The following is a 16,091-nucleotide window of genomic DNA, read 5'->3' on the forward strand; positions in this document are numbered from 1 at the left end:
TATATATATATATATATATATATATATATATATATATATATATATATATACATACCACATCTTCTTGATCCATTCATCAGGTGATGGACATTTAGGTGATGTCCAAATATATTTTGATGTCCTATCTTCGAACTTGCTTCCAGTTTCCAACATTCAGTCTACATTTAAGGTACTGTAGTCCATTTTTGTGCTAGATAATTCCATTATTTTAGTGGTGATTATCAATGGCAAAGTTAAATGGGTGAATCAGACACCCACTCACTGCCATGTCCCTTTTTAATTTAAAAAAATATTGATGTTTATTTATTTCTGAGAGAGAAAGAAAGTGAGCATGGGAGAGTCAGAGAGAGAAAGAGACACACAGAATCTGAAACAGGCTCCAGGCTCTGAGCTGTCAGCACAGAGCACAATGCAGGGCTCAAATTCACAAACCATGAGATCATGACCTGAGCCAAAGTCAGGCACTTAACCCACTGAGGCACCCAGGCGCCCCACTTCCATGTCCTTTAAATGTCGATGGTTGATGACATGACACCTCACACCTTGTTCCCCTCCTCCTCCTGTTCCATCCCAGGCAGGCATCCCTTGCGGCTGGGAAGGTCTCTCTGTAAGGGCCCCTCCTTTCTCCTCGGGGCTCATCTACGCTTCAAATGCACTGTTAGGGGCGGAGTCTTCATCACATAGGAATTTCTATTTTCTGTGTTTTTCTTTTTCTGATTTTCCGTCATCCCATCATGTCTCCTGACACAGCTAGTAGCATATGATGGACGTCCCAAGATAGTGTATGAGAAAGTGTGAAGGTTCTGGGCAATGTGGCTTTTCTCCAGAGAGGAATGACCGCACTGCCACCCCACTCAGAGTCAGCGTGCAGGCAGGTCACAATGCTCCATCAGGAACCTATGTGTGATGGCAGCTCTCCTATTCACAGGGCACAGGCTTGCAAGTGACAGCCTGAACTGTTTCTCCTCGAAAGGCCATCAAGTCCAAAACTGATCTAATCTGCACCCCGACTTCAGAAATCTAGGCTTATATTTGCTTGTTTTTTTATCTCTTCTCTAAATATATTTTTAAAATATTATTTTTTCAGATATTATTGCCTACAGCATGCATAGCTTTATGACATACAAGGTGTTGATTTCTTGCATTTATATATTACAGTATGATTACCACCATGTGGTTAGAGAACACTTCCATCACATCACATGATTAGCATAGCTTTTTTCAGTGGTAACAGTTAAGACCTACTCTTGCAGCAACTTTCAAGTTTATAATCAAGTATTATTGACTATCATTACTATGCTGTGCATTAGATCTCCAGAACTTATCTACTAGTTGCAAGTTTGTGCCCTTACACATTTCCCCAAGCCCCCATTTTCCAGCCCTTGACTACCAGGAGTTTTGTATTCCACCTATAAATTATATCACACAGTAATTGTTTTCTTATTAGCAGAATGCCCACTTAGGTTATTGCCACACCTTGGCTGTTGCCAATAATGCTGCAGCTGACATGGGGGTACAGATCTCTCTTTGAGATCCTTTATTTCCTTTAGATAAACACCCAGAAGTGGAATTTCTGGGTCATGTGTCAGTCATATTTTTAATTTCTTGAGCAACCTCCATACTGGTTTCCACAGGGGCTGCCCCAATTTGCATTCCCACCGACAGTGCTGGAGGGTGCCTTTGATCCACATCCTCACCAACAGTTAATGCCTCTTGTGTTTCTGACAATAGCCATCCTAACAGGTGCATGGTGACATCTCATGGTGATTTTGATTTGCATTTCCCTGATGATTAGTGGTACTGAGCATCTTTTAATGTACCTGTTGGCCATAGTCTGTTGCTTTACAAGCTTCTCAGGAGCTTCTATGGTACAACCTGAATCTGGTTCCTGTACTCAGAGGGCATGGAGACACCGAAGACGGGGCAGACCCCTCCAGGTTAGTAGGTGGCAGTTTTAATGAGCATAGAAACCTTCTCAAAAGGTTTGTCTCAGGTGTCCGTGAGATGAGTGGCTTTCTGTATCCACCTGCCAAATCTTAATTGTTTTTCTGTGGAGGCCTAAACTGGGTTTAGTCACACATGCTGTTCAGACAATCTCAGCGCCACATCCCTATCTCAAGGCTGTAACCTCAGAGCAGCTTCTAAGAGCATTAAAGCCACAGGAAACACACATTCCAAGGACAGGATAAGGGGCATTGGGCCTCCTATTGCCTGAGTGTAGCCCTTGGGGCCACCAGTGGTCACATCTTCTCAATGACCTTCCCCCAAAGTTTACCTTTTGTGACCAACTCTTACAATTTCATAGGCCTCTCTTCCAGACTGTACCCTGAGCAGTCAGCAAAGGGGTTTTACTAACATGGGGAGAGGGCGTGCCTGTGGTGGTGTCCGGCTGCATTGGAGGCAGATGCCATAGCTACAATATGGAACATATTGACACATGCCGGCAGAGAAAATACAGATTAAGCAATGATTCCCAAAAGCAGTGACAACTTTTCCATCAAGATCCCCAAGATCATCCCCAATGATCCAAATCATTGATCTATTAATTTCTCTAGGCTGTGGGAAGATCATAAAAGGCATTTGTTTGTGAGCTATGTGATTTATAAATATGACATAGTAGCCAACTTGGCAGGTATGAACACACAGCATTCTGTTTGGAAATGGCACAAGCATCTGATAAATCCAGGCCAGCATGGTCCCCTCCCAGGATCATGACCAAGGCATCTAAGAGGCTGGCAGTGTTGCACACAGCCACACAGCCATATGGGTGTGGCACCACCTTGCTCAGTTCTCAGTAGTCCACCATTGTCCACCGTGACCCATCTGGCTTTCTTACTGGCCATGCTGGGTGTTGAAAGTGTTACTATGATCAGAGCACACAAAGCCTGCTCAGTGCAGGTCTTGGTTAAGTTCCATCTCTTTATGCTTCCAGGAAAGTTTTATTGTTTGACAGTTACTATGCTTTACAAGGCTGGCACACTTGCCAGTTTCCAGTTGGAGCTTCCCATCAGCACTGGTTTGATTAACTTGGAGGCAGAATTCACCAATAGAGGCCTGTGGAGTTTGACTCTGTAGACTATCAACACCCAATATGTTCCTTGGTATGGGGGGGATTAAAAACCTCATTCTCAGGAGGCACACTGCCCAATTTGCAGTGTCACAAAGGGCCTCCCTGCCCATAACTGTTTGGCTCTGTAATGACTGTTGGCACTGAGGGGGCCAGAAAACTTCTGAGGGTTACCTTGAATTAGAATGCATTCTGTTCCAGTGTCCACTAGAGCCATCATGTTGCATTTATTTCTGATGGACTAATGAACAGTGAGCTCAACATGGGGCCTCTAGCCAATCCCAATGGCCCTCATCTGGAAGTGGTTTTGTTCTGCATCCTATACCTGGGGAGCAAGAGACACCCACGCTGAATAGGACTGTATCCCAGAGGCCTCTGCTGGAAGAAGTGGAGCATCAGGGACAGTAGGGGCAGAAGAGGGCTGCTATTCAGGTTTCAAGGCTTTCATAAGCCAACCAACACACTGCTGGTCTACCTTTTTGGTCCCAGCAACAGTGAGGCCAAACCACATTGCCTCCATGGTATTTTTACAGCCAATAGGGAGGGGTCCTTGGTTTTTGAAACTCCCTCTCTATGTTGGGCCCTTCCCATAGCCATGTCCATTCGTGGGGTCTGTCCATTTCCCCCAGATCAGCAGTAGATTTCCCAATATCAGATATATTTTTCCCACAGCTGGGCTCAGCATGGATATCAGCATCCCATGTCAGGTACTGGGGGTGGACTGGATAATCTTGAATTTTATTCCTCTAGTGAGTGTGGCCTGATTAAGACTTACAAAAACAGGAGTGGGGATTACCTGTTTTGTTCCCAGTTTCCTCAGGATTTTTATGTCACATCTATAGGTTTTTAGGGTCTCATGTGCCCAGGAACATCCCCCTCATTGGGCAAAGCCTCACTGCAAGCTAAGATCATCCAATCTAGAAGGGAGTGCCTTCTTTCCATCCCCTGGGAGCCATGAAGGTGCTGCCAGTGGGCAGGGTGCGTGGTGATGTTGCTCATCTTCTCTGCCTCCTGCCCAGTCAGAGAGATGCCATCACCCCAGATATTGCATAGCGACACCACACATGCCTGGGCACTCTCCCTGCCCTTCTTCTGGGACGCAGTGGCTACGTCAAGAAGCTCAGCAGGAGTGTGCTCTCTCATCCCCAACACCTCCTCAGTCGGGGGCTGCCCGGCTGGCTGGGGTTGTGCTGTGCTTTTGTTTTCCTTTGTATGCGGTGTCGGATGGCATGGGACATTTCATCAGTTTTCTGATCAGTCATCATAGCTTCTTGCTCTTCATTTTTATCACTTTGCCAGGGCTTCTGCCTTTTAACACATCAGTCAAGCATTGTCACGGTGCTTGGACCTTAACCTGCCCCAGTGTGCACCCTCCTTGCTTTGCACAATAGCACACTGGCTTACCTTCTTTTTCTCCCATCTTGTCTACTAGGTCAGAAACTAGCAGAGAACTGGACAACCCCATGTTCTTCTCTGCTCTCAGCTCTTCTTCCAACGTTTTAATTTGAGCTTCAGCCTCTATTTGGGCTTTGGTGGTCAGTTAATCTGCCCACCATGGAGGCCAGCCCACTAAAGCATTCATTCACTTTCCTCTTTTGCTGTAGTTTCTAAAACAAGTGCATTCGCTTGGCTGGAGCTTTGGGGACGGCCCTGCATTCATGAGGTTGTCTCCAAGCATCTAAATATATGGGCCATCCCTCACTACACAGAAGTCAATTGCAGACCCAGGATTTCCCCCACAAATGCCTCATTTCCATTTCACTGGTCTCCTGGCTGGCTCACCAATTGTTGGTTCACACCCTCTCAGAGGCTGCCTGGTGAAATCTTTCAAAACAATGTAAATGTAGTTCCTCTTTCAATTTTTTAATAAAATTGTTTCCTTTTTTAAAATTGAGTTTTCTGAGTTCCTTACACACTTTGCATATTAGCCTCTATCTGATATATGGTTTGTAAATAGTTTGTCCCATTCCATAGGATGCATTTTCATGTTGATTATTTATTTTGCTGTGTAGAAACTTTTTGACCTGATGTAGTTCCCCCTGAATTTTGCTTTTATTGCTTGTGCTCTTGGTATCATATCCAAAAAATCATTGCCAAGTCCATTATCAAGAAGTTTCTTCCCTATGATTTCTTCTAGGAATGTTATTTTATCAGGTTTTATGTTTAAGTATTTAATTGATTTTGAGTTATATTTAGTGAGTAGTGTAATATACAAGTCCAATTTCATTGTTCTGCATAGCCAAATCATGTAAAGAGCCCAAATGTCCATTGACATCTGATGAATGGATTAAGATGTGGTATATGTATACAGTGGAATACTACTCAGTGATGAAAAATAATGAAATCTTGCCATTTGCAGTGACATGGATGGAACTAGAGTGTATTATGCTAAGCGAAAATAAGTCAGTCAGAGAAAGACAAATACCATATGATTTTATTCATATGTGGAATTTAAAAAACATCAGATGAACAGTGAGGAAGGGAAGGAAAAGTGAGATAAAAACAGAGAGGGAAGCAAACTATAAGAAACTCTTAAATACAGAGAACAAACTGAAGGTTTCGGGGGGAGGGGAGCTAAATGGATCGGCATTAAGGAGGGCACTGGTGATGAGAACTGGGCGTTGTATATAGATGCTAAATCACTAAATGCTACTCCTGAACCAATACTACACTGTATGCTAACTAACTTGAATTTAAATAAATAAATTTTTTAGATGTCCTATAGTGTTCAGTGTATAGGTCTTTCACTTCCTTGTTTAAATGTGTTCCTTGATGTTTTGGCCTTCTGATGCAATTGTTAATGGGTTGTAGTCTTAATTTATTTTCAGATCATTTTTTTATATGGTATAGAAATGCAACTGATTTAGTATGTTCATTTTTTATCCTGCAACTTTATTGAATTTCCTCATGAGTCATTAGTTCTAACAGTTATTGATGGTTTCTTCCTATTTCCTGTATACAAGATCATGCCATCAGCAAACAAAGACAGTTTCACTTTTATCATGATTTGGATATGTTTTAGTTCCTTTTCTTGCCTAACTGTTCAGACACTAATGACTAGGAGTTCCATTATACTGAATAAAATGTCAAGAGTGGGCATCTTTGCCTTATTCCTAATCTTAGATGAAACACTTGTCAATATTTTACCATTGAGTATGATGTTAGGTGTGGACTTGTCATATATATGCCTTGATTATGTTAGGGTAAGTTTCCTCTATAACCAGTTTATGGAGAGAGTTTATCATGAACAGATGTTGCATTTTGCCAAATGCCTTTTATGCATCTATTGAGATTATCATGATTTTCATCTTCCTTTTGCTAATGTGGTCACAACATTGATTTATTTGTGGATATTGAATCATCCTGAATCTCTCTAGTAAATTCCATTTGATTATGGTGTATGATCCTTTTAATGTATTGTTGAATTCGGTTTACTACTATTTTGTTGAGCATTTGTGCACCTATGTCTACCAGGGATAGTGGCCTATCAATTTCATTTCTTGTCTGTATCCTCTGTGGTTTTGGTATCAAGATAATACTGACTTCATAAAATTAGATGAAATTATCCTCTCCTCTTCTATTTTTGGGAAGAATTCAAGAAAGATTGGTATTAATTCTTGTTAACTTTTCTCTTATGGCCAGTTTGGTGGTGATGAACTCCTTCAGCTTTTGCTTGTCTGCAAAACTCTGATCTCTCTTCCAATTCTAAAGAACAACTTCGCTGGGTAACATGTTCTTGGTTGACAAATTTTTGTGCTTTTTTTATTTTTTAATGTTTTTTATTTATTTTTGAGAGACAGAGAGACAGCGCAAGCAGGGGAGGGTCAGAGAGAGAGGGAGGTACAGAATCTGAAACAGGCTCCAGGCTCTGGGCTAGCTGTCAGCACAGAACCCAATGAGAGGCTCAAACCCACAAACTGTGAGAATATGACCTGACCTGAAGTCGGTGCCCTGACAAATTTTTGCTTTTAGCACTTTGAATATATGATGCCACTCCCTTCAGGCATGCAAAGTCGTTGGTGGAAAATCTACTGATTATGGAGATTTCCTTGTACATAACAAATTTCTTTTACCAAGGGGGTGCCTAGGTAGTTCATTCAGTTAAACATCTGACTCTTGGTTTCAATTCAGGTCACAATCACAGTTGTGGGATCAAGCCCCATATCAGGCTCAGTGTGAAGCACAGAGCCTGTTGAGATTCTCTCTCTGCCTCTCTGTCCGCCCCTGTTCCATTCACAGCTACATAAATATCAAATCATTTTTGAATACCCATGAAATTGATCTGAGGACTGAGAAAGCAAAACTGCAAAACTAGAGGTAGGAAAAAACATCCACATCATGTAAGATAGGAGCTGTGGAGAGTTGATTTGGGGGAGGAAAGAACTGCAGGCGCTACTATGAAGGGGAGGGAAACAGAATCATGAAGAGAGAGAGAGAGTGCACAGGGGATTACACAAGAAAAATTCTTCCCCCAAATTATTGACTTGGAAAAGGAGAGGGACTAACACCACAAGTTTCTATAAGCAGCAAAGTCTAAAGTTTTAGAAGTCTGCTAGGGTCATAAAGGTGAGCTTAGTGGTGCTCCTGTGGGGAAGAAGGGCAGAGGCCCAGGAGCAGGCTGTGTGGTCTGAAGATCCCTCGGGTTGAATGGAGAGATAGTTCCCCTTCTTGGATTGCATTTTGGAGAGGCAGCATGGCCTCTCCAGAGACAAAAGAACTGGAGATGTCAATAACCACCCTGTTCTCTAGCACTGGAACGAAGACACAGACTGAGCGCAGGAAATGGTGCCAGCATTGCACCACACTTTACAATAAACTCCAAACCACCTAACAGTCATGCTACTGCTTTTTTGGGACAAACCAGCAGGGAGCAAAAGCACAGTAGAAGCTCCCCCAGAGAATCAACATGGGTCTGCATCATGTGGTGCTACTATGGGTGGGTCCCTAAAATTTGGAGTTTGCAGTTTTGAAACCCAGCCATACACCTGAGATAAACCACGGGAGTATGGTGCCAACTGGCATGTGGAAAACTCCGATGCAGGCAGGGTGAAGTCAGGGACCTGGCAGAAGCTGGGAACACAAAAGAGGTGATTGTTTGCTCTTCTGTGAGGGTCTCCTGAACAGTGGTGGGGACAAACTCCCCACTGAGGACAAGAGAGCAGAGAAACGCCATTCCCCACACCCCAGTCCATCCACACTAACAACTTCAGTGAGCAAAATAGCTCTGGACAGTGTAGGCCAGACCTGCCTCCACCAAGCCCCACCCTCTGCACCCTACAGGTGCATCTCCACTAGGGCAAGTCCTTCTGAGGATCAGAGCAGCAGAACCCTGCCAAGGAAGACCGGCACAAACCCCCTGCATGCACCAAGTTGACTGATCATACAGTGCTGCAAAGCTTAACCTGCCACAGAAACAGGATCTAGTTTCTTTTTTTTTCTTTGACCTCTTCTTAATATAGGCATTCTCTCAGGAGCAGGAATAAAACAGACTTTCCCAACAACCACACACACACAAAAGTGGTCCAGACAAAATGACAAGCTGTAAGAATTCACCCCAAAAGAAAAACCAGGAAGAAGTCACAGGTGGGGATTCGATCAATATATAAGTAAGATGTCAGAGCCAGAATTTAAAACGATAATCTTAAGGACACTAGGTGGGTTTGAAAAAAGTATATAGAAGATATCAGAGAATCCCTTAGTACTGAGACAAAAGAACTATAATCTAGTCAGGTTGAAATTAAAAATGCTATAACCAAGATGCAAACCTAAATGGAGGCAATAAAAACAAAGATGGAGGAACAGGAGCAAATTAGCAATATAGAAGATAAAATTATGGAAAAAACAATGAAGCTGAAAAGAACAAGTAAAGAAGGGAATTGGATTATGAATGTAGACTTAGAGAACTCATCAATCCCTTAAAGCATAGTAACATTTGTATCATAGGAGTCTGAGAAAAAGAACAGAAAGAAAAAGGAGCAGGAACTTTATTTCAGCAAATTATACCTGAAAAATTCTTTAATCTGGGGAAGGACACAGACATCAAAATGCAAGAAGTAAAGAATTCCCATTAAATTCAACAAAATCCAACCATCAACAAGACACATCTTAGTCAAATTCACAAAATACACAGACAAGGAAAGAATCCTGAAAGCAGCAAGTGAGGAAAAAAAAAAAAAAAAAAAAAACTCCTTATCATAGAAGGGAAGACAGACCAGATTCCCAGCAAATCTGTCCAGAGAAATTTGGCAAGCCAGAAAGAAGTTCCAGGGTTCAGCATGCTTAAGGGGGGGAAATATGCAGCCAAGAATTCTTTATCCAGCAAGGCTGTCTGTCATTCAGAATAAAAGGAGAGATAAGAGCTTCCCAAACAAACAAAAGCTAAAGAAAGGAGTTTGACCACTAAACCAGTCCTGCAAGAAATATGAAAAGGGACTCTTTGGGGGAAGAAAAGACCACAAGCAAAAAAGACAAGAAAGAACAAGAGAACATTACCAGAAACACCAACTTTACAGGTAACACAATGGCACCAAATTCAGATCTATCAATAACTACCTTGAATGCAAATGCTCTAAGTACTCCATTCAAAAGGTGTAGGTATCAGAACAGATTAAAAAAACAAAACAAGACCCATCTACATGCTGCATACAAGAGACTCTAGACCTAAAGAAACCTGCAGATGGAAAGTGAGGGTATGGAGAACCACCTACCATATGGATGCCATATGAAAGGGATGCCAAAAGAAAACCAGATTAACAATGTTTGTATCAGACAAACTCAATTTTAAACCAAAGGTTGGAACAAGAGATAAAGAAGGGCATTATATCATAATTAAGGGATCTGTTCACCAAGAAGGTCTAACAATTTAAATATTTATGCTCCTAATTTAAATATTTATGCTCCTAATTTGGAACACCAAAATATATAAATCAATTAATAATATATAATCAATTATATAATATATAAATCAATTAATAATAAACATAAGGAAACTTATTGATAATAATATCATAATAGTATAGGACTTTAACATCCACCTACAGCAATGGACAGATCATCTAAGCTAAAAATCAATAAGGAAACAATGGCTTCAGATGACACACTGGACTGGATGGATATACTTAACAAAAATATCCAGAACATTCCATCCTAAAGCAGCAGAATATACATTTTTCTTGAGAATGAATGGGTTAACCAGGAAATTAAAGAAGAAATAAATAATAGAAACAAATGAAAATTAAACACGACAGTCTAAAACCTTTGGGATGCAGCAAAGGCAGTCCTGAGAGGGAAGTAATATAGGCCTACCTCAAGAGGCAAGAAACATCTCAAATACACAACAGAAACTTATACTTAAAGGAGCAGAAAAAAAAACAGGAAATAAAGCCCAAATCCAGAAGAAGAAGGGAAATAAAATACATTAGAGTAAAGAGGAACCTGAATGGCTCAGGGGGTTGATCATCTGACTTCAGCTCAGGTCATGATCTCACATTCTGTGAGTTCAAGCCCCACATCAGACTAGCTGCTGTCAGCATGGAGTCTGCTTTGGATCTTCTGTCCCCTTCTCTCTCTGCCCCTTCCATGATGGTGCTTTCTCGAAAAAAAAAAAAATTTTTTTAAACAGATTACAACAGAAATCAATGATATAGAAACAAAAAAAAAAAACAGTAAAACATATCAATTGAGGGTTCAGCTTTTGGCTTTGTCCAGCAAAGTCAAGGATGGCAGAAAAGATTACACAAGACTCCACAAGTCAAGAGAGATGAGAGGGAGGCTAAGGGAAGTCTCTCCAAGTGCCCTCAAGCTCCTGTATTTATTAGGCATACATTATAGAGAAAACATTGACAACAATGACAGTGAGGAGGAATCCCTTGATTCCCTAATAGAGGTCTGTCCTATATTCTCTATCACATAAACTACATATTGAGAATCTGCTACAATATTAATAGGTTGGTTAGGAAATTGTTGTAAAGCCATAATAGTGGACTTATTTCTGCTCTGTGAGTAGATGTTTGAGTATTTTTCACACAGCTAGAACAATCCTAAAAGCTGTATGGAGGAATGAAACATCCCAGTAGCCAAAGCAATCCTGAGAAAGAAAAGACAAGCTGGAGGGATCACCGTTCCAGACTTCAAACTGTAGTGCAAAGCTGTCATCCCCAAGACAGTATGGTGCTGGCACAGAAACAGACACATGGATGAATGAAACAGGATAGAAAATGCAGAAATGGGCCCATGACTCTACAGTCGACTAATCTTCAACACAGCAGGAAATGTCCAATGGAAAAAAGACAATCTCTTCAACAAATGGTGTTGAGGAAACTGGACAGTAACATGCAGAAGAATGAAACTGGGCCACTTTCTTACAATATACACAAAATAATTCAAAATGAAAGACTTGGGGTGTCTGAGTGGTTCAGTGGGTTGAGCATCTGACTTCGGCTCAGGTCACGATTTCACGGTTTATGGGTTTGAGCCCCGCATCAGGCTTTGTGCTGATAGTTCAGAGCCTGGAGCCTGCTTCAAATTCTGTGTCTCCCTCTCTCTCTGCCTCTCCCCAGCTGACACTCTGTCTCACTCTGTCTCTCAAAAATAAATAAATGTAAAAATAATTTTTTTGAAAAATGTATGAAAGACCTAAATGTGAGACAGGAAACTATCAAAATCCTAGAGGAGAACACAGGCAGCAACCTCTTTGACATCAGCCTGAGTAGCTTCTCACTAGACATGTCTCCTGAGGCAAGGGAAACAAAAGCAAAAATGAACTATTGGGACCTCATCAAGATAAAAACTTCTGCACAGCGAAAGAAACAATCAGCAAAACTAAAAGGCAACTGACGGAATGGGAGAAGATATTTGCAAACGATATATCTGATAAAGGGTTAGTGTCCAAAATAAATAAAGAACGTATCAAGCTCAACACTCAAAAAAAAACACAAAAACCCAGTGAAGAAATGGGCAGAAGACACAAATAAACACTTTTCCAGAGAATACATCTAGATGTCTAACAGACACATGAAAAAATGCTCAACATCACTCATCACCAGGGAAATACAAATGAAAACCACAATGAGATACCACCTCGCACCTGTCAGAATGGCTAAAATTAACAAACCAGGAAAAAACTAGTGTCAGAAAGAATGGAAAGAAAGAGGAACCCTCTTGCACAGTTGGTGGGAAGGCAAACTGGTGCAGCTGGTCTGGAAAGCAGTGTGGAGGCTCCTCAGAAAGTTAAAAACAGAACTACTCTCTGGTCCAGGAATTGTACTACTAAGTATTTACCTAAAGGAAACAAAAATACAGATTTGAAGGAACACATGTACCTCAATGTTTATAGCAGCACTATGGACAATAACCAAATTATGGAAAGTGTCCAAGTGTCCATCAACTGATGATATCAGCTGATATATGTGTGTGTGTGTGTATAATTACTCAGCCATAAAAGAGGGTGAAATCTTACCTTTTGCAGTGATGTGGATGGAGCTAGTATATAAATCAGAGAAAGACCAAATACCATATAATTTCACTCATATGTGAAATTTGTGAAACAAAATAAAAAATCACAGTGGGGGATAAAGAGAGGAAAACTGATATACAGACTCTTAGCTATAGCGAACACACTGCTGATTACTAGAGGGGAGGTGGGTGGAGGAGGGCCTAGAGTGACAGGTATTAAGGAGGGCACTTGTTGGGATGAGCACTGGGTGTTATACCTAAGTGACAAATCACTAAATTCTACTCCTGAAACCAATACTACACTATATGTTAGCTAACTAGAATTTAAACAAAAAGTTGAAAAAAATATGCAAAGAACTCTTCAATTCAACAATAAGAAGCCAAAGCAGTGTAAAACTGGAGAAAAGATCTGAACAGACACCTCACCAAGGAATATATGCAGATGGAAAACAAGCGCATTCACTGCTGATGGAAACCCAAAATGGTATAAACACTGTGGAAGACAGTTGGCAGTTCCTTACAGATCTGAACCAAACTTAGGACACGAACCAGCAAATGTCTCTTAGTTATTTATGAGACTGAATTGGAAATCATACTAACAGTAAAGTCTGCACAGGAATGCTTATGGCAGCTTCATTCATAACGCCCTTAATGTGAACATGAATAATGAAAACGTGGGACATCAACACCATGGAGTATTTACTAATTGTGTTGCTCTTCTTATGGAAATTATCTCATTGTTCTCTGGAATTATATCAACTTAGTCTTCTAAGCCTAAAACATAATTTCAACTTTATTAAAAATCTCCAGGTGGTTTTTCACTCCTATATGCATCACCCTTTTAATAACATTCTACTCATATTGGTTGAATTCATTAACTTACATTTTTTCTACCTCAGATAATGTATTACATAGTTTATTTCCCTTTTCCATTCTCTCTGCAGATTTCTTATCCAAATCTTTGTTTCCTTTTCTTCTTCTCGGTGTAGTTGTTTTGGAGACCTCTTCTACTACTTATAAGAGCGCATTCATATTTTGGAATAACTCACAAAAATTCTGACTAAAGAATCTTTGTATGTTGTGGTTTATAGAGACACCTTGAATAAAGCTGACCTTTTACTGGGAACCCCACTTTTCAGGCCAAGTTTTAACTTTTAAATTAAATATCATGTTTCTCAGCTGAATAGATATATTCATTTTACTCCTGGCAAGTAATGGTCTGACTGCCAGCTCCCTGGACTCTCTAGAGTGGAACTAGAATGGGAACGCCAGTGTCCACACGCAGAGACCTGCCAGCCCTCCTTTCCAGTGGGGCGTCTCCTCTCCACCTTCAGGGAAACTTCCTGACCCTGAGTCCAGACACAGCCACCCAGTTCTTCTGCCCTGCTCTCCACAGGGATGAGCTCCTTTTCTTATGTAAATGATGGAGTGTAGCTCCTATGCCCCCTCCTGTAGATGCTGCACCGGAGATCCTATCCATTACAATCGTTTCCACGACCCCATATCTGCATAGAGAAGGAGAAAGATCCACACCAGGCAAGCAGTCAAGGGCCTGGACTCTGGACCACTGCCTTAGCCTCCGTTTCTGTGAACAGTTAACTCTGGAGATTGAAATTGCAGCCCACAGTTGCACAGCCTAACGATAGAATGTAAGAGAAACTTCATAAGGTTTCCAAATCTTCATCAACTACACCACTAACCCTCTCAAGCAAACAAGGCCCGGGATCAGCTCGTGCAGAACTGGAGCCCAGATCACTAGGACCAGCTCAGTGAGTCCCCATACTGCCCAACACCAGGACACCAGAAACTGGTGACAGTCACCCGGGTTCAACATTTTAAATGCCTCCCCTGCCCCATGGGGCCCACATGTAAATGACCTGAGGTGCTCCCAGAAAAGATCCCCACCACAGGCAAAGGCCAGTGTGCAGGGTCTCCATCCAGAAGACAGACATGCCGCTGCTGTGGTCCCTCCTCTGCCTGCTGGCAGCTCCCCTGGGCAAGGGTCTGGGGGCTCTGGGATAGACGAGGGCCTTTCTGGGGGATGGGATGGACTCACCATGACTCTCCTTGCCCCCAGGTGTCCTATCTCAACTTACACTTCGGGAGTCCGGCCCAGGACTGGTGAAGCCTTCACAGACCCTCTCTCTCACCTGCGTTGTCTCCGGGGGCTCTGTCACCAGCAGTTACTACTGGAACCGGATCCACCAGCGCCCTGGAAGAGCGCTGGAGTGGATGGGGTACTGGACGGTCAGTACCAGCTACAACCCGGCTTTCCAGGGCCGCATCACCATCACTGCTGACACATCCAAGAACCAGTTCTCCCTGCAACTGAGCTCCGTGACCACCGAGGACACAGCCGTGTATTACTGAGCCAGAAGCACAGTGAGGGAAAGTCACTGTTGGCTCAGACACAAACCTCAGTGCAGGGACCTGGAGGGGCTGGGCTGCAGGGCGCTCGAGATCCGCAAGGGGGCGTAGAGGACCTGCCAGGGGAACTCAGAACATCAGGAGGTGCTTAGAACCCCTTACCTACAGGAAGCAGCCCAGAAACAGGGCCAGAGCACAGAACCAGGGAGTGAGGACCTCACTGTCAGTATCTGGGGCTTTCTCTCCCTGACACGCTGACCTCTGGGGACCTCCCTTTCTTTCCTGCCTGGGCTCTCTTTTGTTTCAGTCCCAGTGTGATGTTTGGACCATGTAGATGACGCCATCTTTTACAATGTGACAGACGTGCACCGAGCGGTCAATGCACAATGCTCTGTGTCTCCCCTTACTTCTTTCTCTCACATGGTTCTTGGTCAGACCTCTGTAACTCGGGAACTCTGGCATTAACTGAAACCTACAGATACAATCCGCTTTATAATAGTAGAAAATTATACTTGAAATTCTCTGCTGTCTCTACGGGGTTACCTTCTCTTATTGGTCCTCAGAGGTCCACAGCCCTCCTTTGTGCATAACGTGGTTTCTAACTATAAGACATGACTACAGAAGCTCTCTCGCCTGGTTGGGGCACATTGTATGCGGGGCATCTTGCTCCTTCCGCCCAGGGCCCACTTGCTTCTCTGCCATTCCACAAGGAAATTTCTGAGCTCAATGTTGCTGTTCCCACTGGTGAGATAAACACTCAGACCACTTCATGGACAGCAGAGGCTCAGTGTTTGGTTTACCACTATGTCCACACTTCTTCTAGTGAGTGGGCATCTCCCACCTGGCATCATGGTCTAAATGAATTAGGGCACCCCTCTTAAGCCAGGGAGCTCAGCTCCAGCTCCACAAACTGCGCGGCAGCTCCCATCCTGGGTGCATGAAATCCACTGTGGATTTCATTCTCAGTTCAAATGCTCTTTAGTTTTAGTGTAGGGTTAGAGAGAATACGGTGTTAAATGTTATCAGCCCGTGGGGAGGAAGCTACTTTCACACGGGTACCTGCATGTCCTTTGGAATAGCTGTGTCCCCAAGACAGCAATGGACCCTTTTATGAAAACTCTCATTCCTGTGTAACAAGAATTCAGTACATCAATTCCACACTCTGGGGGAAATACCTTTTGTGAAACACTGTGACAGTTACAAC

General features: G+C 42.5%; 1 gene segment (V, D, J or C); it reads left to right on the forward strand.

The window, feature by feature from the left end:
* Nucleotides 1-1,880: 1,880 nt before the first annotated feature.
* LOC115302091 lies at nucleotides 1,881-15,302 on the forward strand. The segment is given in 2 exon segments: nucleotides 1,881-1,937; nucleotides 14,598-15,302. Coding segments are annotated over 2 exon segments (327 nt in total).
* Nucleotides 15,303-16,091: the final 789 nt, after the last annotated feature.

Source organism: Suricata suricatta, chromosome 9 (genome assembly GCF_006229205.1).
Source record: "Suricata suricatta isolate VVHF042 chromosome 9, meerkat_22Aug2017_6uvM2_HiC, whole genome shotgun sequence".
NCBI lineage: Eukaryota > Metazoa > Chordata > Mammalia > Carnivora > Herpestidae > Suricata > Suricata suricatta.